The following is a 26,188-nucleotide window of genomic DNA, read 5'->3' as shown; positions in this document are numbered from 1 at the left end:
GCTTTCCTCAATGACACAAGAGAAAGTCAAGAGAAAAACATATTGTGTAGATCTTGTGTGGATATCATCACACCCCTTTGTATGACAAGGAACTAGAGGTCCAGACAGGGTCTACTGTGCTACCTAGTGAAGGTAGTGACAGTAAAGTCACATTCTGAGCACATAGGAATAGCAGGGGCCCATTGCTCAGAAACTTCACCATTTACTCTGGCATCATAAGAATCTACCTGGAGTTTACATATAGAAATTCATGGAGTTCCCACTGTGGTACAGAGGTTAAGGATCCAGCATTACCACAGCTGTGGTGTAGGTCACAGCTGCAGCTCAGATGCGATCCCTGGTCCAGGAATTTCCATGTGCCATGGGTGCAGCCAAAAGAAATAAATGAAAAGAAATTCTTTACCTTCAGAGAAGCCTGTTTGGTTCTCTTCACCATTTTTCCCATTCCAATACTAACACTCCTCTGTCACCACACCACACAGGTAGAAATGGGAATGCCCACCTCCAAGAATGACAGCTTAAGGATTGCAAAATTCTGCCAGAGGGAGAAAACATGTCCTGCTGAGCACCAACATAGGATTAGCTTCCTGGCAATTTTCTTTTCCTTGCTCTAAGACAGTAGTTCTCAACCAAGTCGCAGCTTTGCTCCCAGAAGTCATCTGACAATGTCTGGAGACGGTTCTGGTGGTCATAGTTGGGGGCTGCTATTGGCATCTAGTAGGTAGAGATCAGAGATGCTGCTGAATATCTTCCAGTGCACAGGTACAAAATGGTGGTGGTACCAAAATTGAGAAATATTGCTCAGACAAATCTGCTGAGGGTTTTGTGGGATCAGCGGGCTTTCCCACATCTTCATGGTCATGATAAATTTACACGTAAGACCTCACTGGGAACACCAAATGGTTCACCAAAGGATGTTGGAGGTGGAGGGACAGCAAGACTGAGGACCCTCCAAAGGATAAGTAAGAACATTGGGCCTCCTGGACATTTCCATGGAAGGCTCTAGGTCTTTCGGTGATGCTCTAATCACTGCCCTGTCTCATCACAAGAACAGGTTGGCAAACCTAGGTATTGAACTAAATAATCTGTGGCATAATCTACATGTATAACAGTAATTAAGTCTGACAACTTAATATGCTGCTGAAATTTAAACGTACAGAAGTAATCTACAATTAAGCAATCTTTTGTAATAGCACCCTGCCAGCCTGGAAGATTTCAGGTATAATACTGTGTACTATTAGGTAGCAAAAATATTGACATTAGTGAAATGCACTCAGGCTATGATCTGACACGTATTCAAATTAGCCATTCAAATTAACCATTGCTGTACAAGAAAAGATGGAGTTAAGGCAGGAATTCTGTTGCAGGTATTTTAAGTAGGTTACATCATCTGCTTTGGATGTGTCTGTATCCAGTAAAAACATTTGATTCTGAAACTCAGAATCAAATCCCAAGCCTGTTTAGAAAGAATTGGAATCAGAAAGTGGAGTCTAAGGAGGCTATCTCCTTGGAGGGAAAGTGATCTCAATATTTTATTGAAAATGCCAGCCAAACATTGTATATGTTCATAGGGCTACAGAGTAGCCCTGAAAAGGGCAGTGGGCTTTGAAGTTGGTGCTGAACAGGTTGTGAAAACCCATCCATCCTTTATAAGCCATGTATATCTTGGGCAGAGTCTATAAAGCCTGAGTCAGTTTCCTCATCTTCAAAGGTGATTGTACCAGACGTAATTCTCAGATTTGATGTGAACACAGTATCATTCTTACCTCCCTGCAGTTTGTCACAGCAGCCAGAAGGATCTTTTACAAATATTTATCAGATCATGATAGTTTTCCTCCTTTAAACCCTGTAATGGGGACCGATGGCAATTATAGGAGGATCATGTAGGGTCTTGCAGGCCAGTAGGGAGCCTAAATTTTCTCCTCCTTCAATCTGTTTGTACTGGCTCATCGCTGCTTTAAGTTCCTTACCCCATTCCCTCTGTCTGGATGACTTTTGCTCACTCCTTAAGATCACATTTCACTGTCAGAAAACCATATCTAAAGTCACCTCCTTGCATCAATCAATAGCTCCTAAAATTTGTGGGTTTTTCACAGTATTCATTACTTCCTGAAAATATTTTGTATTTTCAGCATGTGGTATGTAACCCAGTTAGGGACTGTTTACAGCTCTAGCCTGGAAGCACTACTCTTTCAATACTTGTAGAAGGAAGACAGGAAGGAAGGAAATGAAAATGGGAAGAATGAAGTAAAAGGAAGGAAAGGTACATGAAACAGATAAAGGATGTTGCCTGGTTCTGAGAATAGAGTAAAATCTCTCTTCCCCCACCTCTTCCTGAATTTTGAAAATCCCAGAAGTTTGTTTAGGAAAAACAGTTGAAGGTATTCGGATCCTGCCAGCAGTAAGATTTCCCAGTGAGTCTGGATATAGGATCTCTAGTCCTCATGCAAACCCTCCCCTCCAGCAGCAGTGGGGACAAGGTTAGCCCCAGGCTTCTGTTTCCTCACCTGAAGCTAAAGGATTTTGCAGACGTCCTAAGGCCCTCTCCAGTTCTAACTGTGAACCACTGTGTTGGGTTCTTCCTCTGGAGCTGGTGTTTACCCTGAATCTACTTTGAAGCATGACTCAGAATCTTAATGGCTATCAGAGATATATTCAGCTCTACTCCACCTTAAGAAATGTCTCTTTCACTGAATGTTTCTTGGGAAGATGGAAGAGGTGGTAAATATTGTCATGCATAGCATTCTACCAAGGAAAAAACCTCCCTTTGGCTTCCCTTCTTCCCCCCGTCCATGTTTTAGTGGACACCCCATGGCCCACCCTCTGTGTCTCTCAAGCTGTATTACCCATCTGGTCAGCCCACTCTACCCTCCCCCCACCGCTTAGCTGGCCCAGGAAACAAAGGGCTGGCCAGCAGAGAATCTTAATGACGATAGAATTGAAACTTCGCAGTATTTTTTCCCTGTTGCATACATAGTTTTCTCAGAAAAGTTCAAGAAAGGCAACCAACAATTTTAAAGCATAATTTATGGTGAGATCATTGTGTTTGTTGTTTCACTTTTTTTGTTTGTTTGACTTTTTTAAAAATCAAGATCCTAGTTTACTGTGATTGGTTTGTTTTAACTTGGAGAAGCAAAACTCTTGTGTCACTGTTGTTGAAATTCCTCATAGTTCAGTGCCTGCTCAGGCTGTGTTCCAGGCCAGAGCTGGGCACCCAGCCCTCTTTGGGATTAAAGCTCATCTCCTAAGGCATGAAGTGAACACCAAGGACAGAGGTTCTCAGGGATCCCCACGCCCGTCTCTAAGGACCTCCCGAGACATTATGGGTTTGAGAGGCCAACCAGAGGTGGAGGCAGCCAGTCTTGCTGAGGAAAAATGAGGAAAAAAAGAGGGTGAGGGCCGAGCCTCGGCCCGCAGAGGGTCCCAAAAAGGAGGAGGCATCAGAAACTAGAAGCCGGTTGCTGTGTCTCCACAAGCTCTCATGGGGTGGGACCCCCTCTTATTTACAGTTTCCTAAAAGTTCTACCAGCAAATGGATGTGGTTTGAGGCACTGCCTACCTGAGCCATTACCCAGCACCCTCACTTGGTGGACAATAATTGTATTTAATTCACGTTACCAGTAAGCAGCTATGAGAAGAGCATCAACCTTTTTGTAATTCATCGAAAGTGCCATTTAGAAAGCGTACACACACCTCTGGAAAGGAGGTGCTGAGGAAACCCCTAATTCTTCCCCTACATATAGAAAAGGATTGGGGCTTTGGGCATGAGAGTCACTTTGCTGCGATGAAGCACCAGGTGACACAGTGCTTCCACATCCCTGTCAGTTTAGCACGCCGCCTTGTTTGTGTTCATCCACGTCTCTCCTCCCCTGTTGTCTCTGTCTGCAGAGTGCGGGGGGTGCTTCAGCCGCAATCCCAGGAAATCACAGTACCGAAGAATCCCCATCATCACTGAACTGAGTAAGTTGTGTTTCAAGGACAGGATCCAAGGGAGAGAGCTCTGTGATCCACACTCGATGCCCCAGAGTTGTTTTAAGAATCCACAGGCAAAGGACTGAGGACCCAGAATGGAGCCCAGGGACCATTCAGTGTTTGGCCAGATGCTAAATTGGGCTTTCACCCTTGGTGACAGTGACGTCATCTGGGTGTCAGGGTGTGGGACGAGCACCTGCTTTATCCACTCTTCCAGTTTCTGGGAAAGGGAGCCCAGCACGTGGCTCAGTCCCATTCAGAGGGGATGTCCCAAGGGAGGGAATGTGTAAGTGAAGACTGCAAGCAAGGCTCTCCCCAGACCTACCTCCATACCCCTCATGGTACGCTAGGTCATGTACCTTCTTCCCCATTGCAGGCGTCAGAGAACCAAGCAAGGCCCCGGGGTGGAGACGTCAAGGAGATGCTTATTCTTGGGGTCGTTACCTTTTGCATCCCTCGTGTCTTCTCAATCCCTGCCCTGAGTGGTGCTCCTCCAAGGTGGAAATCCCCCATTGCAGAAGTCACAGGATGAACTGTTCTCTTATCCACACCTTGTGGGAAATGCACACACAGGGAGCTTTCCTAGCTGGGAGGAGCCCTGGGAGCAGAGAGAAGGGTAGGGAAGGCAGTGAGGGTGTGTTTCTGCGGCACCAGGGAGACCCTAGGATTGAATACTGAGAGTGCTTGATAATAAAAAGGAAAGTTGCCAAAGAGGGAGATGGTAACATGAACACAGGCTGGACTGACCCAAAAAGCTGGTCCTGGGTGTGTGACTTGACTTGATTCTACAGTGTAACAGACGTTTTCATGAGCATTTTATGATTCAGAGTATGTAAGCCAAGTGAAACGTACACCAAACTAGATGAACATACTTCTTAGTCCCAGAAGTGGAGCAAGCAGACAGAGAGGAACTGGTAGATGACACTACCAGGAGATGTGGGAGTAATAGTACAATAGGTGGGAGACAGACTAGTCACCCTGGATCCCGGAGCCACAGCTCTTCTGGTTCAGCTTTAAAGATTTTAGATCCCTTCAGCTCAACTCATATCTGCAAGCCCACCTGTGACTGCCCTAAAGCTGTCAGCTGCAGTTCTTATTTATATTTTTATCTTTCTGGCCTTTTGAGCCACATCTTACCCTGAGGTATAGATACGTTTAGAACATTGATCAGAAAACTGTCGTGTAAGTTAGAGTGGTTGGGAGGAAACCAGCCAGCTTCTCACCTGGAAGTGCATCTGGTCATTGTCAAGGGACATACAGCTTTGTTCAACTGAAGACTTTCTGGAAGCAGGCAGTGCCTGTAAAATTAACCTAACAAATAGCCTGCCAGCTCACTCAGTTTTTATTCTTTAGCCAGCTGGAAAGGGTCACAGTGACATGAGAGCTGAAGGTCTAACTGCCAGCACTTTGGAACAGACCTGCAGGAAAATGGCTGGGAATGCTGAGACCACTGGTTTAAAGACACTAGCAAGATCTGGACAAGGGCTCTCTCTGTGTGTGTGTGTGTGTGTGTGTGTGTGTGTGTGTGTGTGTGTTGAGGAGTGGGCAGTGCTAGGGGATGAAATTATTTGGGCACAGACGCCCCCCCATCTTGTATAAAGATATATAGTTTTTAGAAGAAAATGATTCCCTTATATCAGCTATAATTTTCCCCAAACTTACTAAGAAATAATGTTAAGTATTAGGGGCTAATTAAATCTCAGAAATGTACTTTGAGTTGTATGTCTAGTATATTTGTTTGGATCTGTAATATGATTATCAAGAACTATGAAGGGTCTAAGACGTCATGCTTCTTGCAAACTAGCAAGTTAATCTGCCCAGTTTCACAGATGCTGGTAGAAGGCAGGAGACCACTGGGTCAGAAACACAGAGCAGTTTATTACTCACCATGATAGCAGCAGCCAGAGGATTATCATTTTTATGCTGGTTTCCTAAGCCCTCATTCCCTCAGTGGGACACGATAAGGGCTGAGTGATAATCCACCAGACCTACCGTGGATTACTTTATAGGAAAGGAACTCCAAGCTTAGGGAACCAGAATATTTTATAATGGGCAGTAAACATGCCTTCCCTTCACTCTAGTGGGAGATGTTAATCACTATCTGTCAATGTTCTTTGCTATACAAACATTTTTCAAGCATAGTCTTAGAATAAAGGCAACCAGTGCCTCTGATGTCCTCCCAGAAATGAAGGATAGCATTGACTGTAGAGGCTGCCTAGAGGGGTCTGAGTTGCAGCCTGGGGCCGATATGGGTACGCTGATGGATAATTTGGCCACCCACAAACTGGTCTGATTAGGATGATTCTCAAAGCATTTGTTACTCAAAGTGTGGTCCATTAAATCAGCAGCATCAACAGCCCTTTGGAAACTTGTTGGACATGCAGACTCTCAGACACAGTGAAGCAGAATCTGTATTATAACAAGATTGACTCATAGGCACATTAAATTCTGATATGTACTGATTAACTCATTCTGAACTCAGATAACTCTTAAGGACTCAAGTAAATACCAAGCCATCTATGGCATAGTATTATGGGGAAAAAAGACGATGATGGGGGTGAGCAGATGTTCCTTTTTATGCCTGTTGTCTCTGCACAGTTACTGAAAGTTTCCCTTTTTTTCTTCCAAAAGTGTCCTTTCTTGAAAGGCAAATTATATAAGGGTGACATCCAGGACACTTGCTTGGAGAAACAGAGCCTGAGGTACAAGGATATCTCCTTGATGATAAAGATACGCAAGGGGGATTCCTGTCTTTATGGAATAAAGATGCTCAAAAAGAAAAAAATATATAGTGAAGTAGAGGCAGATCCCACCTTGACCCCAAAGTAGGCAGCAAACCCTTTGAGCGACAGCACCCTCTTGCCCTGCCTTGTCCAGCAGTCCTGTGTTCTTGAACTTGTCTGCCTGCCTTTCCCTTTTGCCTCTTGCCTGCAGAAAATCCTTCCAACATCCACTTTATTGAACAGCTTGGTGGAATGGAAGGAAACTTCTCTGGAACAAGCCTGCATCTCAGCACTTCCTTTGCGACAGGCACTGTCTTTTCCGGCAGCTTCTTGGATTCCCTTCTTGCCACAGTAAGTGCAGCAAAGCCCAGAAGCCCCCAAGACCAAGCCCTTTGCAGAGGGGAGAGTATGGGGCTCAGGGCTTACTTATGAAAAGTAGTGCCTCGCAATTCTGGATTCTCTTTGATTTAACAGAAAAGCTTGTCCACACACATTATTTCACCTTTTTTCATAACTACCTAGCAAGGGAAGCAAAAATACTCACATTTTTCTATGATTAAAAATGTGAAACCCTTGGAGCCAGAACACTTGATACTAGGAAAAGTGAGCACATCCAGGGCACAGAGACCACCTTTCAGCTTCAAGGGCATCTTGGCCAACCAGGCTTTGGTGTCAGAGCCTGGGTGATGTTTCTTTCTCTTCTCTCTAAAATATCCCCAACAGCTTATGCAGACAGAAATCAACCATGAAAGGACACGGGGTTCAAGGAAAGGGCTTTGTTTGTTTGGCCTTTGGTGGTTTGAGTTTTGTTCAGAGCTGAATCCAGTCTCCTTCCATGTTGCCCTTCTTATGGGATGCGTTTTTGACTGCATGGTTGTCCTTTACCTGAGCAACTCCCTTGCATGGATTAGAGGATTTCCAGGAGTAGAATCAATTTATTGTACCAACACCCATTGACCACCTTGTAGAGTGCTGTTGTAGGTGCTGAAGACACAGCAGCGATGCAAAGGACCAAAGTCTCCACCCATGTAGAGCTTGTACTCATGGTGGTTGACATACACATGATAAATAAGGAACACATAAGGTATGTTTGATAGAAGGGCTACAGCAAAGTGAGATAGGAAATGCAGGGCTTGAAGAAGGAGGTTAAAGTTCAATAATGTGGCCAGGTAAGGCATCCCTGAGAAGGTGGTATGTGAGTCAAGTTCTGGAGGAGCGAAGAGCACACCATGCTGATCTTTGCTGAAGAAGCATTCCAGGCAGAGAGAAGGTGAGATGGGAGCACTCCCAGTGTGTTCAAGGAATGTGACTAAAACCCACAAAATCTGTGCATAGCCATTTGTCAGTGACTGCGAGATATCCTTGTCACCAGCTCCCTCATAGATGCCTTTGTTCCTACCTGTGTGGGCCAGTGGAGTTCACCTAAGGCTTGAGTTGAATTAAAGGCAGAAAGCTGCCTGCCCTCTGGGGATCTCTGAAGAGAACTGGGACCTTAAACCCACCTAAGATGTATCCTGCCAACAGGTCTAGTTCATAAAAAGTCACCTCCTGCCTAACACTCCAGTTCTTAATCATAGGCAGAGTAACTGAACTATCCATGAGAGGCAGTGTCTTAAACCCTTTCCCTGACAGAGCCAGCTTCCCAGGAAGGTAACCTGACTTGACTCCCTCTGATACTCTCTCTCTCTGGCTCGGTTGAGGCTGAGTGCTGCTTAATTTAGGGCATTTGTAGCCTATTTAATGTTGAATGATCCCCAGTAGTATATCTCCCCAAGAGCTCAGTGGGGTTCATGAAGATCTTCCTTCAAGGCTTAGGGAGACAGAACCAGGCAACATAATGCATTGATGTCATAAGGGCAATGCACGTGCCCCAGCCACCCTCCCCTAAAATGCCACCTGCACTTTGGAGGTACCCACAGAACTCAGGAGTGACACCTCTTCTGCACAGAATTCCAGAAGACAGCACATCTATCAGACTGTGCTCAGGGCCTTGTGCTATTTAAGCTTCTGTACGTAGGTATTCAGCCATTTTCCAGCCTTCTCTTGGAAGATCTGGATCTCCCCTTAAAGTTAGGATGGCAATGATGAGCACAGGGTTGTCACTCCCCTAGAACAGGCCAGTAGTGGATACCCCTGATGCCCACAGTTCTCCTCCTCCATATCACACCTGCCCTTCTTTCCCAACACAGACCTTGAGGCAGCTGCTTCCAGTGTGTTTTGTTGTTGGGGTAATGTGAGTAATCTGGGCAGTATCTGGGGTAGGAACAGTAGTAACACTATCTCTCAGACACTGGCTCTGTGTCAGGGTCTTGGCTAAGTGTATTACCTTCATGGTCTGTTTAGTTCTCCCATCATCCAAACCAGGAGGAAACAATTAGTAGCCTTGTTCTATAGATCAAGCTTCTGAAGCCTCGAGGGGTAAATAATGTTCCCAAGGTCACATCATTTACAGGTGACAAGTTGGTTTTCAGATCCCAGAGTCAGACCTAACAACCAAATCCACTGCCACTCCAGAAAGCTCTTTCTGCACCTGAGTCCTTGCAATACCCTAATGTTGACATTTTGCTTGGAGGAATCCAACTCCTAGGGTGCTCAAGAGACCCTGAGGAGATGGGCAGGGAGGAGGAGAGCAGGGTGTGCCTCCCCCGCCAACCCCAGTCAGAACGACTGTTGTCTCATCTGTGTCCTATATGGGGCTCCTGCATTAAGATTTGATTGGAAGAAGGATTTCCGTTGCTAAGAAGACTTTAAAAGCCACTCCCTAGAAGTTCGAGAACAGGACCAGTAGAGAAGCATGAAACAAGAGAACCACATTCCTGTCTTCCTCTCTTCTGAGTCAGGTCTCCAGCTGCCAGTCTGGAGTCTTGTCTGGGAGACAGGAGCAGCCATTCCGCCCCATTACGCATGTCCCTTCTGTCCCATAATTTCCCTCACCAAAGAGTAACTTCTGGATCCGGCTCTTCCCACCAGCCACCCAGCTTAAAGCACGAAGAGCTCTGTTTCCCATTGCTGCACAGGTTATAATTTGAATAAAATTATAATTTGAATCAAAATCTGTGCTTCCCTGATGCCTATCCTCTGCTGAAGGGCAACATTGTGAATATATGCCTTCAGAACAGATGCCCTTGGGATAAAGGGGGCTGACACCCCAGCAGCTTTGGAAGCAGCATGAGGTCTCCTCCTTGGCTCCAATCTCTGTAAACTCCATTTCTGACCAATTTTGTGGGCCCTCTTCCTTCTCATGTGTCCTCGGAAAACTGCACTGTGCTCCCCTGCCTTCTACTCCAAGTCTCCCATAAGAAACACAAGAATGAACTTGAAGGTCCCCAGGAGAGAACAAAGCCTGAATAATGGGGCATGAGCTTGTCACTGCTTGGAAGTACTGAAGTTCTGTTTTAGATCTTCATGAAGATTTTTCCCCTTCTGTCCCCTGATGTACCTGTGATTTTTTTTTTTTTTCCAATATAGAGTAATGTGTTTTCCTTCCAAATCTTCCGATTCAGCTGACACTATGGCTTCAAGTATCCTCTGGAATACTGTAAACTCCTTGCCCAGTTGAAATAATGCCTACAAGGTGTAATTGGGACTCGCTTTTAACCCTCTATCAGTTCAATGGTATAAAGATTAAAATACGGACAGGCAAACCCCTCCATGGAGAAGCAGGACTCCTATGTGGCTTCAGAGTGAACATGAATTTGGGAGCGTTTTCCTTTACTTCTAAGGACAGCAACAGAAGTGACTTGACTTTCTCATGTTCCCACAGCTAGTTAGTGGCAGTTTTCCTACTATCTAGCCTCATTCTCAGAAGTATTTCTCAAAGAATGTTTCATGTTTTGAGATTCTCAGCATGAAAAAGCAGCAAGTGGCTGGGATGCTAGTATGAAGTAATATTCTGGGTTATGAGAGAGACCTCAAACTTCACTGTAGCTAGAAATTAAAACACTTTGGGCCACAACATTTTCTAATATTGGAAGTTAAAATTCTACTAAATCCGATTATATTAGAAACCCGATCCAAGTGTAGAAGCCCTAAAATATTTCGAGCACATAGAAACTTTCATATTTTCTTGAGAAAAAAAAGAATGAAAAATAAAAAAGAATTGAGAGAAGGGAAGGAGAGAGTGATCAAGGGAGAGAAGAAAGAAAAAAGATAGGGACCAGTAAAGGGCAGTGCAGTAAAACCCGAATAATAAGAATATGAGATGAGCTCCCAGAGTAAGGGTGACATGTAAATCCCATTATTTTCCCCAATATAGAATTGCAGTCCTTTTGATGTCAAAACTGAAGAAATGATATATTCACAAGCTAAGCCTCTCTCCGTTAAATATGTAAAGTACATGTTTCCCTAGAGCCATCGACACTGGGATAACCCTAGAAATTACACCTTTTCTTTAATCAGTGGAGAATTATTCTAACAGCATTATGTTTGATCATTCCTCACTATGGCCACTTGTTTTTAAACGGATTGTGGCCAAACCTGGATTTACATCTTCCACTCCCTCACGGAGTTCAGGGAGCTGAATCTATAAGCCTCCTTCTGGAGGTAGCAGGACAAACAGAGAGGAAATGTAAGGATGTGGCCCTTCCCCCAGGGGGAGAGGTTCTTTCAGTCTGGACCTTAGGGTGGAGAAAGCATTAGAAGCCCTCTTCAAATCTGAAGAAATATGGTTAAAGTTATTTTCTTTTTATTTTCTCTTAATTTATGTAGAAAATATTATTCCTCGGTCACCTTGTCCTCTACATTTTACTAGCAATCAATATTTTTTTGTTAAAAATCAGCTGCCAGTTACACTCAGGATTTCTACAGCTTCTGAACACCTTCCTGGTCCAGTGAACGCCTGAGGACATGAGTATTCAGTAGACAAATGTCTGTCCTCTGAAGTGTCACATCATTTAAGGAAGTGTTGCTGAGTGTGATTAGAGGACCACCAGTGTCAAAACCACCATAGGTGCCCTTTAAAGTCTGATTCCCACTCTGGTTCATGGATTCTGATCCAGTCGATCTGGGATCCCAGACATTTGCTCTTGGAAATATCACTCCAGGTGATCTAGGTACCTGAGAACTAGTGTCAGAGACAACAGAATTTGGTGAAGTGTGCCATGTATCTCACTTAATTCTGAAAACAGTACTCATTGGTGGGCACTGTCGTGTCAGCTTTGAAATCCTAAAACTCTGCCTGCAAGAGAATATACCATTTGTCCAAAGGCATTCCGGGCCTCTAGGACATACCAATCCAAGATTCAAACTCGAGTGTGCTTTGTACAAACAGCTGACTATAAAGTACAGAAGAATGAAGTAGAGTCAAAGCCAATGGCCAGGGGATCACAATGATGGGAAGTTTTCATTCTGATGAGGAAGCCAGTACAAACTGAATTGGCCCACGTGTCCTCTGTTTTTAATGCCAAATATTCTAAAATTCCATTCACCTACTCAATACCTACAATTTTTGAAGTACAGGGTAAGAGCTGTGGAAGCTCTGAGTTAATACCTGTCTTCAGATAGGCTGAAGTCAAAAGGAATACAAGTAGATTCAAATCCAGAAGATTCAAATACAGATGATAATAATAATATTCTAGTCCCCTATGGAAAAGTCTATAGAAATCTCAGTAAGTACATATTTTTAAATATGCGTTGATGATTACTGGTCTATCTATGTCCTGATATACTCCTCTGGTCATTTTTGGAAGAGGGGATATCCTTGGGTCAGTATCATTACTCATTTTCTTCTAGTTCAGTGTAAGTACCCCTGAGGAAACAGGAGCTGAATCCATGTTATTTTCTTCACACTTTGCCTAACCCAGCTCTGTACCCAAACTGCCGGCTTCTGGTTGATTTTAGTAATGATCCCCAGAGACACTGCTTTACACCATGGACTCCATTTCTTTTTAGGCCTGCACGTGCAGCATATAGAAGTTCCCAAGCCAAGGGCTGAATCGGAGCTGCAGCTACTGGGCTGCTCCACAGCTCACGCAGCGCCAGATCTTTAACCCACTGAGCGAGGTCAGGGATCGAACCCACATCCTCATGGCTACTAGTTAGGTTCTTAACCTGCTGAACCACAAGAGGAACTCCCTGGACCACATTTCAAACAGTGATGCCCATCAAATCTCCCATATCTCAGCACCTCCAGTTTATACACCAGCTCTTCTGACTCCGCATGTGCCTTGTGTTTGCTTTCCAGGCTTTCTACAATTACCACGTCCTGGAATTACTACAGATGCTGGTGACTGGAGGGATAAGTTCTCAGCTGGAACAGCATTTGGATAAAGAGAAGTATTATGGGCTGAATGACAACAGCTGTACAGTTTTGTCTAGAAGTTCACGGTGTAAGCTGGGGCTCCTGTCCTTAAACCAGACCATTTTGTCTGACATTCAAGTGAGTGTACTCTCATCATCAGATGGTTTCCCACGTCCTTACCTCTCGAGGTTTTTGAAGATGAGCCAGGCTGTTTGGGTTCCTAGATACCCCATAACACATAAATAATAACTACAATAATAACCAAAAAAATCAATGTTAACTTCATAGTATATTTAGAATTCACAGTGCCTTTTCATGTTCTATTTCTTTTTTGCAACAATTCTGGGAGGTAGATCAAGCAGTTGTTACTATCCTCATCTACCAGGTGAAAAATCCAAGTCTACAGGAAGCATCAGAGAAGCTCAATAAATGTGTGCCTTGACAAGGATATTATTAATAAGTATAATGTTTACTGTTCACTGAGCACGTGCCCTGGCCTGTTTTTTTGTTTTGTTTTGTTTTTTGTCTTTTGTCTTTTTGTTTAGGGCCACACCCATGGCATATGGGGGTTCCTAGGCTAGGGGTCTAATTGGAGCTGTGGCTGAGGGTCTTTGCCACTGCCATGGCCACTCGGCATCTGAGCCATGTCTGTGACCTACACCACAGCCCACAGCAATGCCAGATACTTAACCCACTGAGCAAGGCCAGGGATTGAGCCTGCATCCTCATGAATGCTAATCAGATTTGTTTCCTTGTTTCCACTGAGCCACAAAGGGAACTTCTTGTTTGTTTGTTTGTTTCACCTAATCTGTTTAAGTATTTACAAGGTAGGCATTGTTATTGATGCCAGGGTACAGATAAAGAAGGCTTAGATGCAGGAAAATGAGTACTAACCTGAGGTGGTGTCATTTATCTGTGACCACACAGGGTTACTTTAAAGCAGTCTGAACAGGGTCTCTCCCTGTTTTATTATTAGAGTATAGTTGATGTACAGTGTTGTGTCAGTTTCTTCTGTACAGCATAGTGACCCAGTCATGTGTGTATATATATATGTGTGTGTATGTGTGTGTGTATACACACACATACACACACATACACACACACACATAATACACACACACATATATGCACATACATACACACACATGTATATATATATATACATACACACACATATATATATGCACATACATACACACATTCTTTTTCTTTTTTTATGATTATTATGGTTAAGAATTTTATTATCAAAATTATTACATCTCTTGTGAAAGTTCAAATGTTACAGCAAGGTGTAAACACTCCACTTGAGAAAGAAGTGATACTTCTTCCCTTCCAAGAGTTCCCCCACCCACCGCCCCCACCCCCCACATTCTTTTTCTCATACTATCTTCCGTCATGTACTGTCCCAAGAGACTGTTTATAGTTCCCTGTGCTGTACAGCAGGACCTCACTGATTATCCATTCTAAATGTAATAGTTTGCATCTACCAACCCCAAATTCCCTGTCCATCCCACTTCCTCCCTCCGCCTCAGCAACCACAAGTCTGTTCTCCATGTCTGTGAATGTGTTTCTGTTCTGTAGATAGTTTCATTTGTGCCATATTTTTGATTCCACATACAAGTGATATGTGGTATTTATTTTTTTCTTTCTGACTTACTTCACTTAGTATGAGAATCTCTACTCTAGTTCCATCCATGTTGCTGCATATGGCATTATTTTGTTCTTTTTATGACTGAGTAGTATTCCACTGTGTATATGTACTACCTCTTCTTAATTAGTCCACTTATCTGTTGATGGACACTAGGTTGTTTCTATGTCTTGGCTATTGTGAATAGTGCTGCAGTGAACATAAGTTTGCAGTATCTTTTTGAATAAAAGTTTTGTATGGATATATGCCCAGGAGCAGTGTTGCTAGATCATATGGTAGTTCTATATTTTGTTTTATGAGGAACCTTCATACTGTTTTCCATAGTGGTTGTGCCAATTTACATTCCCACCAATAATGCAGAAGGGCTCACTCTTCTCCATGCTCTCTCTAGCATTTGTTCTTTCTTTCTTTCTTTCTTCCTTTCTTTCTTTTTTTTTTTTCTTTTTAGGGCCATACCCACAGCATATGGAGGTTCCCAGGCTAGGGGCCTAATCAGAGCTGTTGTTGCTGGCCTATGCCAGAGCCACAGCAATGCCAGATGTGAGCCGCATCTGTGACCTACACCACAGCTCATGGCAATGCCAGATCCTTAACCCACTGAGTGAGGCCAGGGATCAAACCTGAAACCTCATGGTTCCTAGTTGGATTCATTTCCACTGTGCCACAACGGGAACTCCCTCTCCAGCATTTGTTGACTGGCATGAGGTGGTACCACATTGTAGTTTTGATTTGCGTTTCTCTAATAATTAGTGATGTTGAGCATTTTTCACATGCCTACTGTCCATCTGTATTTCTTCTTTTGAGAAATGTCTATTTAGTTTTTTAGCCTAATTTTAATTGGCTTGTTTGGTTTTTTGCTGTTGAGTTGTATGAGCTGTTTGTATATTTTGCAGTTTAGACCCTTATTGGTTGCATCATTTGCAAAGATTGTCTGCAATTCTCTGGGTTTGTCTTTTCATTTTTTAGTGGTTTCTTTTGCTGTGCAAAAGCTTTTGTGTTTAATTAAGTCCCATTGGTTTATTTTTTTTTTAATTGTTATTATTCTAGGATGTGGATCAAACAAGATATTGCTGTGATTTATGTCAAAAGAGCATACTGCCTATTTTCCTCTAGGAGTTTTGTAGTATCTAGCCTTACATTTAGGTCTTTAATCCATTTTGAGTTTAGTTTTGTGTATGGTGTTATAAAGTATTCTAATTTCATTCTTTTGTAGAAGTTGTCCAGTTTTCTCATTACCACTTATTGAAGAGACTATTTTTCTTCCACTGTATGTTCTTCCCTCCTTTGTCATGGATTAGTTGACCATAAGTGCTTGGGTTTATTTCTGGGCTTGCTATCCTATTCAAATGATCTGTATTTCTTTTTTTGTGTCAATACCATCCTGTTTTGATGACTGTAGCTTTGTAGTATAGTCTTAAGTCAGGGAGCCTGATTCCTCCAGTTCCATTTTTCTTTCAATACTGCTTTTGCTAGTTTGTGTCTTCTCTGTTTCCATATAAACTTTAAAATATTTTCCTCTAGTTCTGTGAACAATTTCATTGGTAATTTGACAGGGATTGCATTGACTCTGTAGATTGCCTTGGGTAGTATAGTCATTTTGACAATATTGAGTCTTCCAACCCAAGAGCATCTTTCCATCTGTTTGTGTCATCTTTGCTTTCTTTCATCAGCATCTTATAGTTTTCAGAGTACAGGGCTTTTGTCTCTTTAGGTAGGTTTATTCCTAGGTATTTTATATATTTTTTGATGCAGTGGTGCATGGGATGGTTTCCCTAATTTCTCTTTCTGATCTTTTGTTGTTAGTGTACAGAATTGCAATCTATTTCTGTGTATTAATTTTGTATCCTGCAATTTCACCAAATTCATTGATGAGCTCTAACAGTTTTCTGGTATTTAGGATTTTCTAGGTATAGTATCATGTCATCCACAAACAGTGATAGTTTTACTTCTTCTTTTATAATTTGGATTCCTTTTATTTTCCTTCTCTGATTGCCATGGGAAGGACTCCCAAAACTGTGTTGAATAATAGTGGTAAAAGTGGACACTGTTATCTTGTTCCTGATCTTAGCAGAAATGTTTTCAATTTTTCCATTGCAAATGATGTGACCAGTAGGTTTGTCATATATGGCTTTTATTATGTTGATGTAGCTTCTGTCTATGCCAACTTTCCCTAGAGTTTTTATCAGAAATGGGTGTTGCACTTTATCAAAAGCTTTTTCTGCATCTATTGAGATGATCATATGATTTCCTTCTTTTTCAGTCTGTTGTGTGGTGTATTACACTGATTTATGAATATTGATGAATCCTTGCATCCCTTTGATAAATCCCACTTGATCTTGGTGTATGATCCTTTTCATATATAGTTGGATTTGGTTTGCTAATTTTTTTGAGGATTTTTTCCTCTATATTCATCAGTGATATCAAACTTCTACTGCAGGGAAAGGCCAGTGATGCTCCAGTAAGTTCTTGCTCTTGCTTGATTCAAGTGCCACCAGACGTAGTTTTTCTCTTCTCTCCTCAGCCAAGAAGGACCTTCGGACAGATATTCTGCGGCTCCTTAGATCGTCTTGGAGTCCTGTGCCTTGGCTTGTACCGCATGATAGATGATGAGGAGCACAACCCGGAACACAAAAGGGGAGTATACTAGCTTGGAAAGTGCTGGCCACTGTCTAAGCACAAGGGCCAAGGCATCTTTATTCAGTGTGAAAGAGACATCCAGAGGTCGGGGACCATAGTTGCAATGGAGGGTACAGGGCAAGTAGATAACAGTGGAGGAATAAGGAAAATTAAGTATAAATAACATGAATGAACCCTGATGATTAGGATCCAGGTAGTATTGGCCACATAAGGAGAATGGCATCTCTGTCACAATGAAATTTGAAATGTAGAACCAGATTTTAAGTCAGGGATCTTTTGTAACTTACCCCTCACCCATGTCTGTGCAACATTTTTTTTAAAGCTGAAAGCCACTGCCCACATTAGAAAGACTTACTTGTTTTCTCCTGGACTCGTTGGGTAGATATTTATTGAGTGCCTCTTTCTAGCTACTGTGCTTTGTCCATCTAAATTATGGGAGTGCTGTGGAGAGTTTTCAGTTTAAAGAAAGATCAGTCTGACAGCAGTGGGGAAGACAGATAAAATGTGTGTTGAGTTGGGGGGAGGAGGAAAGAGTCAGTGCTGTCTGCAGACAACACAGCAGTGGAGGTCCAGACCAAGAGTCTCATGATGGGAATGGATGGGACTCAGTAGAGGAGAAATTAAAAATAATAGAGTAGAAATAAATTGATGAACCAGTTCCGAGAAACAGGGGAAGGAAATGAAATCACTCAAAGTTAATCCAGAGCCCACTTCTCTTCTCACACGAGAAAAGAAGGAAAAGAATGGACACCAAAGAAAATCTGGCTGTAGATGAGGGATGTGCTAAAGGCAATGTTTATGTAACTCTGGGACTTCTCAGGGAGGTGCAGGCATAGCCCTGATGAGAGGAGAATGGGAGAAAGTATTGTAAGGAGTTGAGAAAGAGGTAAACGTTGCATTAATTCCTAAGAGGAATGGGAAAAGAAGTTTACAGTGGACTCATAGAAGCAGGACTGGACTGCAGAGTCAAAGGACAGGGGATTTCAAACCTTGATGAAGTTAAAGAGCATGTGTACTCCGAGTAAGGCACTGAGGGAGAAAGAGTGATGAGAAGCCATGGTCAGAGAGTGATTTATTGAAGCATAAGATTTTAAAGGCAGCATGTCTCAGGGAGTTATAACATCAGTCTGTGGCCAGGAAAGTGGTTGAGAGATAAAGGTTGGTTGTGGAAAGCAAAGAAATCAGTGTACAAGTTGGAGTCGTAAACCATACAGACACTGCAGGCACTCAAGGTGATGGTGGCACTAGAGGAAGGAAAAAGCGTCCCAAATGCCAAAGGCTTAATAAACATGGAGGTCTATAGATGACACGGATGAATCAAGGGGGAATGGGTGATATGGCTAGAGAGGCTTGACCATAAAGATGGCAGAAGAGAAGGAAAGGTCTCGAAACAGCACTGGGTAGCATGAATGATGCCAATCTACCCTCCCCATCTCTCTCCCTCTCTTTGCTTGTAACTGAACTCCATCCTCTCCCCCACCACCTCTGGAAACCCTATGGAACATGGTAATTGGGAGAATGAACAGCCCATAGCTGGGCTGACCTAAGGGGAGAAAATGCTATTTTTGTTTTAAAGGAAGTATATGATTCGAGTAGATCTTGTTTATAGGATCATAGAGGGGCTCAGTGGGCCAGAGAAAAGTGTGAAGGTTATTCAGTGAAAGATCAGAGGTGCATTGCAATGGGTGTTGAGGAAAGAAGAGGTGACCATTCCGGGCAGCCATGAAGAAATGCAGGGTGGAAGTCCTGGAAAGTTATCCTGTCTCAATGTTTTGACAGGAACACTGGTGTCCTCATGAATTGGACTCGCATTTAGTGAGGATTTGCCATGTGTCTGATTTTGTCCTGGGACATCTTGCTTCTCTACAAAGTCTGTCCCCACAGTTCTAGGCTCTGGGTGTCTCTTTAAAACTCCATTGACAGTCACTCTTTGCATACCAGTCAAGGTTTCAAATAAACCATTAGTTTCTTTTCTTTTCTTCATTGGCCAAACTACATTCTATGTTTGAAAGTCGGTGACATGGAAATTGAAATAGGCTTAAATCAGGATAGGAATATCTTGAGTGCACATCATCTTTCAGTTTTGATAAAGTTGGCTAAGTGCTCAGCATTGTGCCAACTGAATTCATAGGTGTAGTGGACATTAAGAACAGAGAAACCTATGGACTTCCCGTGTGGCTCACAAGAACAGAGAAACCTAGAGTTAGAAAGGCTATTACAAATCAATTTTTCCAAACCATCATCTTACCCTTCTCCCATGAAGATGTTAGAGAAGAACAGCCCAGAAGAAAGATAACACTCCTAAGGTCAGAGGTTGTCGGTTTCAGAGGCAGGTATAAAAACTAGTCTCCCAGTGACTAACCGAGGACCTCCCCTGTTGCACTGTACCAAAGATTAAAAAAAAAAAAAAATTAATCAGAAACCAAGTAAAGCAAAGCAAGAAAAAAAACATTTCCTCTTGTGGCCCAGCAGAAGGACTTTCTTATTTGGGGCACTGGCTGCAGTCACACTGTCCCAGCCATAGAGGCTCAGAGCTCATCTTTGGCTTTTCTTACAGGTTTGTGATTACCCGGCCAGAGAATGAGTTTAGGCTGCTGCCCTCGGACCTCGTGTTTTGCGCCATCCCTTTCAGCACTTCTTACTACAAAAAGGACATTTCATCTCCAAATCTATATGATAATATAAATATAGTGCCATTGTCAGAAGACACATCACAGATGTAAATTATCCTTCAGTTTCCCAAAGTACAGCACAGTCACCAGGTACATCCATCCATTTCTTGGAGCCCAAAACAACCTATGACAGATTCCAAGCAAGCAGTATTGATTCCAAGTGGTAAATTCTCATCCCAGATATATGCAAGTAAGAGCACAACAGGAAGCAGAAAGGAGCACATGGAGGAAACCACGATGGAAGAAACCTGTGCCTATTCAAAGCCATACTAGACAGGTTGCTATTTTCCAGGCGCTCCTATCTCACTACTTACAAGGCATCTCCAGAGATGGTGACTTGGAACAAGGAAGATAAAAATGGGAGCATGCCCTTTTTGTGTCGATTGCTCAATGGTGGATGGATCTGCATGCCCTCAGTTTTGAGGAAGAAACAAAAGTCTAATCCCATTGGATCGGGTGTGATAAATAGATGATAAATGCCTCTGTAAGCAAAGTTCCTTGCTCTGTGTCTCTTGAGCAGAAAACATGACCATTGGAGCTGTGTTATAGAAGTTCTTCTGTCTTTTCTGGGCTACTCCATAGAGAGGGAATGTAAGTGATCAAGATAAAAATGAGGACTTAGATGTAAGTGATGAGAAATAAAGAACCCTCCCAAACCAAGCATTTATATTCTTTATCCTCAAACAGGCAAAGAGTTAAAATGCATATTGTTATCTTCTCTTTTTCCTTCATGCTTTTTCTTTCTTCATCTCTTTCTATAGGAGGTGAGAAAGACCAGATCAGGAGATCCTTATTTGAACTGGAAACCAATTTGTGTAAAATTAAAACTTGAGTATATCCTGACACAAGAATGAATTTGGGAGCATCCTTGCATGGGTTACCCCATTGAAGTTGGGTAGATAGAAATCTATAACCTTCCAAATTCTCTGATTCAGGAATAAAGACATCATTGTATCTGAGGTAATACAAACTTTCCCCATGTTCCAAAAGCAACCAGTCCACCTCCCTGTAAATCTCATCTTGAAATTATTTCATCTAGAAATTAACTCTGTTTGCAAGATGAAAATGTGGCACATCCAGAAAGCGTTTACTCCCAACTGGTGAGCCTTGTAAGGAATACCTTCTTGTGTTCCAAGTACAACATAGAGAGAAGGAAGGAAGAAAGTGAAAAACCATCATCTTATAAATTATTTAATTTTTGTTATTATTGTTGATTTACAATGTTCTGTCAACCTCTGCTATATAGCAAAGTGACCCAGTCATACATACATATACATTCTTTTTCTCATGTAATTTTCTTTTTTTGTCTTTTTAGGGCTGCACCCATGGCGTATGGAGGTTCCCAGGCTAGGGGTCAAATTGGAGCTGTAGGGAGTTCCTGTCGTGACTCAGTGGTTAATGAACCTGACTAGCATCCATGAGGACGCAGTTTGATCCCTGGCCTTGTTCAGTGGCTTAAGGATCTGGCATTGCAGTGAGCTGTGGTATAGGTCAGAGACGGGCTTGGATCTTGCATTGCTGTGGCTGTGGGCGAAGGCTGGCAGCTGTAGCTCCGATTTGACCCCTAGCCTGGGAACCTCCATATGCCACGAGTACGGCCCTAAAAAAGCAAAAGAAAAAAAAAATTGGAGCTGTAGCCACTGGCTTATACCACAGACACAACAATGCCAGATCTGAGCTGTGTCTGCCACCTACACCACAGCCCATGGCAATGTTGGATCCTTAACTGAGTGAGGCCAGGGATCGAACCTGCATCCTCATGGATACTAGTCAGATTTGTTTCTGCTGAGCCATGACAGGAACTCCTGTCCTCATGTAATTTTCCATCATGGTCCATTCCAAGTGATTGGCTATAGTTCCCTGTGCTGTACCGCAGGACCTCATTGCTTAACCATTCTAAATGTAATAGTTTGCATCTACCAACCCCAAACTCCCACCCTATCCCACTCCCTCCCTACCTCTGGCAACCACAAGTATGTTCTTTGTGAGTGTGTTCCTGTTCTGTAGATAGGTTCATCTGTGCCATATTTTAGATTCCACTTGTAAGTCATATATAGTTTTTGTCTTTCTCTTTCTGACTTACGACTAGAATCTCTACTTGCAGCTTCATAAATCATTTTACATAATGTTTATAGCCTTGACATTTTCCACAACATACTTGCCGATTTGGTAGTACTAGCTCCATTTTACAAAGGAAGAAACTATGTAAAAAATAAGATTCCCAGACAAAAGAAAGAGTACCCAGTTAAATTTGAATTTCAGATTAACAACATATTCTTAGTTTGTGTGTCTAAATCATTGCACTTAGCTAGTAAGTGATCGGACTGACATTTAAACTTGGTTTATTAGCCTCCAGCACCTGTAGACGTGATGCCTAATAAAAGAAGTGAAACAAAAACATTCATCCACAGAAAATAAAGTTTTGAATTAGTTAAGCTTTGGTTGTAATGAAATCAACTCAATCTATGTGGGTAAAAAAGAGTAATTGTAGGGAGAAATGTCAGAGATAAAGAAATCATTTTTAAAAAATTCAAAGCTTACCTAAGTCATCTTCATCCTTTTTAAAGATTTGCTTTAAATACTGACTGTATTTACATGGCAAAAATATATTTTCCTGCAGTTCCACATTTATAGGTAGATACATTATCCATGCATCTCAGATCCTGATTTCTAAAAGAAAGTATTAGAGTGGGCCCAGCTTTGTCCTCTCCATCCCAGCAGTCAGTGGCTGAGGAACAGGACACCTCTGAATGAGGGGCTTGTCTTCGAGGAAGGAAGATGGTCCTTGGCCTGGGTGGACTGCCACCAAGTGTATGCTGTAATCTCCCTCTCTCCCAGGCCATTTTACAAACACAACAGGTTTAGTGGAACTAAAACATTCCTAGGAACGTATGGTTTAGCTCTCCGTATGTTCAAAATCCACAAACCCAGTGTGGTACCTAAATTGGCTAATGTAATTTGAGCATCTGAATCTACGTTACCTGAAAACGGGCTCCATCTGGGACATGTTGAATCTGAATTCACATTTTAACAAGGTGTGTAAGTGACCCATACATTCAAGTGTGAGAATCCCAGGGCTTTCGTGTGTGTGTGTGTGTGTGTGTAATATGTATGAGTGTTGCATATCTGTAATATACATGATATATACGCATATATACATATGCATGCATACAGAAATACAAGCACACACATAGTGGCTTCTGGTAAATTAAAAAATCTGGATATTTGGTCTTAATGAAACCCCCCCAACATTTAGCTATTTGGCATGTTAACTTCTATTTAAGACCTATGGTGCATTCCAAACATCTCTAATTAACTATAAAATCCTTAACCTGAGTACCTTCAAAGCATAAAGGAGTTAAAGGAGGTTGGAGTTCATTGAAGCTGGTGTAGATTTTCCTGGAGGAACAATAAATAACCTACAGCTCAAAAGGCACACGGTTTCCAGGCCCAAGAAACAAAAGAGCTAAACCTCTAAAAGCAATCTGCTTCGGTTCCTAGCTTGGGAAGCAAGGGAGAAGAGGAGGCAGGAGAGGAGTGCGGCTGGGGATAAGAGGAGAGGAGAGGGAGCCCTCACGCTAATTAGGTTTGAAAGAGTACAGAAGGGGTCCAGCCACTGCCTGCTGAAAAGAAAGGAACCTGAGCAGCTGATGCTAAGTTCAGACTAAACTAACTGCCAGTCCCCTGGGGGTGGCACAAGGTAAACCCAATCATCCCTGTCATTCACAATCATTATCAGGTGGGCTGCTCCTATAATTTTACTGGGGTGCCAATTAACAGAACCCTGAAGCTAGGGCGAAAAAGTCCCAGCCCTCCTCTGGTTTTTGAAAAGGAAAAAAAAACCCAGGCAGCCTTGATGTTGCCATCTTCTACCTTCTGATTGTTGCCTCTGTGAAGGCAGGGAAAGGGAATAACAAGGCAAGGCTCCTTGGGTCAGGCTAGAGTCAGGCTTTTTCTCTGCCTTCATTGACTCTGCTCTCCAGCCACACAAGTTAGCCTCCCAAGACTCATCAAGTCTTGTTTCTTTCTTAGATATGGAGATGATGACTAGCTTTCCCTCTCTCTCCTCTCTAAGAAAATGTCTTCGCAGCATTTCATTTTGCAAGAAAGTAGGGAGAGGCCAGCAAATGCACTAAGAAGGCAGCAAAGAAGAACCAACCTTCTCTGAAATATAGTCCTCAGCCCCGATCTTTCTCAACACCTGCCTTCCTGTCATGGACTTTGTTGCTAGTTGTCTCCACCACTCCTTTATTCCCACAACTCTGATTCATTCCTTAAGCCACCCCAATCTCTGGCTGGGTAACCCCCAGGATTCTGCTAAAAATACGCTTTCTCAGATCACTAATTACATGTAAGTCACTCAATAGAGAAAGACTTTTAGCACTAGCCCTCCTTGAAGCCTGAGCAGGATGCAGCAGAGTTGACCCCTCCCTCTGCCCTGAAACATTGTCTTGGCTTGTGTGATCCAACAATTTTTAATCATTCTTTTTACTTTCCTGACTGTGCATTCTCAGTGCTTATTCCCTTTGGCTATCCTTTTGCACTCCACAATTCAGTATTAGCATCACTGAAACCTCAATCATGGACTTTCTTTTTTACATTCAGGGGTCACTGAGTCATCCAGGTGATTTATCTGAGGAGCATGCACCTGAAATTAAGGGACAGTGGTGTCATATCTAGCCATTATTTGTATGCAAGAATGTGTGCTCAGTTTTGCCAGATTTTTTTCCTTTGTGAGAAATGGAGAATTCTGATTTTATATAAAAATAAGTTTGTGGGGTTCCCATCGTGGCACAGTGGTTAACGAATCCAACTAGTAACCATGAGGCTATGGGTTCGATTCCTGGCCTTGCTCAGTGGGTTAAGGATCCAGCATTGCCATGAGCTGTGGTGTAGGTGGCAGACATGGCTCAGATCCCGCGTTGCTATGGCATAGGCTGGCATCTACAGCTCCGATTAGACCCCTAGCCTGGGAACCTCCATATGCCACGGGAAGCGGCCCTAGAAAAGGCAGAAAGACAAAAAAAAAATGACAATAAGTTTGTTTCTAGTCGTAAGAGAGTAGCTGTAGCAGACCAACCCTCACTCTAAGAAAAAAGTTTAAAACTGGTTAATTTTTTAAATTTTTGTATTATTTTTTCTTAAAGTATAGTTGATTTTGTGTGGTATCAATTTCTGCTGTGTAGCATAGTGACCCAGTCACACACACACACACACACACACACACACATTCTTTTTCTCATACTATCTTCCATCGTGTCTATCCCAAGAGATTGGATATAGTTCCCTGTGCTGTACTTTAGGACCTCATTGCTTATCCATTCTAAATGTAGTAGTTTTTTAAAATGCTTGAAGTAATCCGAGGGCAACACAGGATGAACTTGAAAGGTGAAGATCCAAAAGATAAGAATACCATGAGGTGAGTTCGGCATTCTCTGCTGTTTTTCCCTCAAGGCACTTGCCCATTAGTATGGTACCAAATAAGACATCAGGTTGAATTTCAAGGCTAAGGGCTTCCCGCAGCCTTCTGGGGCTGGGATGAAAATAACAGAGTTGAGGGGACTAGGTTTTAGAGCGAAGAGAGCCTGACAGTCTGTGCTGCTTTGTTCCTTGAGGATATTCTTTATTACTAATATATATATTTTTGTCTTTTGTATTTTTAGGGCCGCACCCGTGGCATATGGATGTTCCCAGGCTAGGGGTCTAATCAGAGCTGTGGCCGCCGGCCTATATCACAGCCACAGCAACATGGGATCCAAGCTGCATCATTGACCTACACCACAGCTCACGGCAACACCGGATACTTAACCCACTAAGTGAAGCCAGGGATTGAACCCACAGTCTCATGGTTCCTAGTCGGATTCGTCAACCACTGAGCCATGACGGGAACTCCATATTACAATATTTTTAACATAAGAGTTTGCGAAGAGAAGAAGAAAGGACCCACTAAGAAGCTAGAAAGCTAAGCAGAGTTTCAGCCCGTTTCGAAGTGCTGGGGAGGTGAAGATGGCATCCGAGGCATGGCAAGGGAGCTGAGCCCAGGCAAACAACCTTTGCTCTCACCTGAGATTCTTGAAAGGTCCTCCTCTAGGATTACTTCAAGCTAGAAGTGGACTAGTCTTCACAAAGCCTGAAATCAGCTTTAATGCCTCCCATTCTCTGACTGGATCAAAAGGATCAACCCCCTACTCTAACTAACCTAGTAAAAATTTAAAAATTTATTAATTATCTTTCAGTGGAAGTTACTATTATTCAGAATTTCTACACTTTTTATACACTTAGTAAAAATGGAGTCAGT

General features: G+C 42.7%; 1 protein-coding gene across 1 annotated transcript in view; it reads left to right on the top strand.

Moving 5' to 3' along the window:
• KCNU1 (potassium calcium-activated channel subfamily U member 1) overlaps positions 1-20,342 on the top strand; it is a 127,228-nt gene extending 106,886 nt beyond the window's left edge. The window contains 7 exon segments of the mRNA XM_021075407.1: positions 616-654; positions 3,791-3,806; positions 3,908-3,960; positions 6,907-7,046; positions 12,877-13,071; positions 17,103-17,236; positions 19,776-20,342. Coding sequence (XP_020931066.1) covers positions 616-654; positions 3,791-3,806; positions 3,908-3,960; positions 6,907-7,046; positions 12,877-13,071; positions 17,103-17,236; positions 19,776-19,941 — 743 coding nt within the window. The 3' untranslated portion in view covers positions 19,942-20,342.

The sequence above is a fragment of the Sus scrofa genome, chromosome 15 (genome assembly GCF_000003025.6).
Source record: "Sus scrofa isolate TJ Tabasco breed Duroc chromosome 15, Sscrofa11.1, whole genome shotgun sequence".
Lineage (NCBI taxonomy): Eukaryota > Metazoa > Chordata > Mammalia > Artiodactyla > Suidae > Sus > Sus scrofa.
This window is presented reverse-complemented; position numbering and strand designations above follow the sequence as displayed.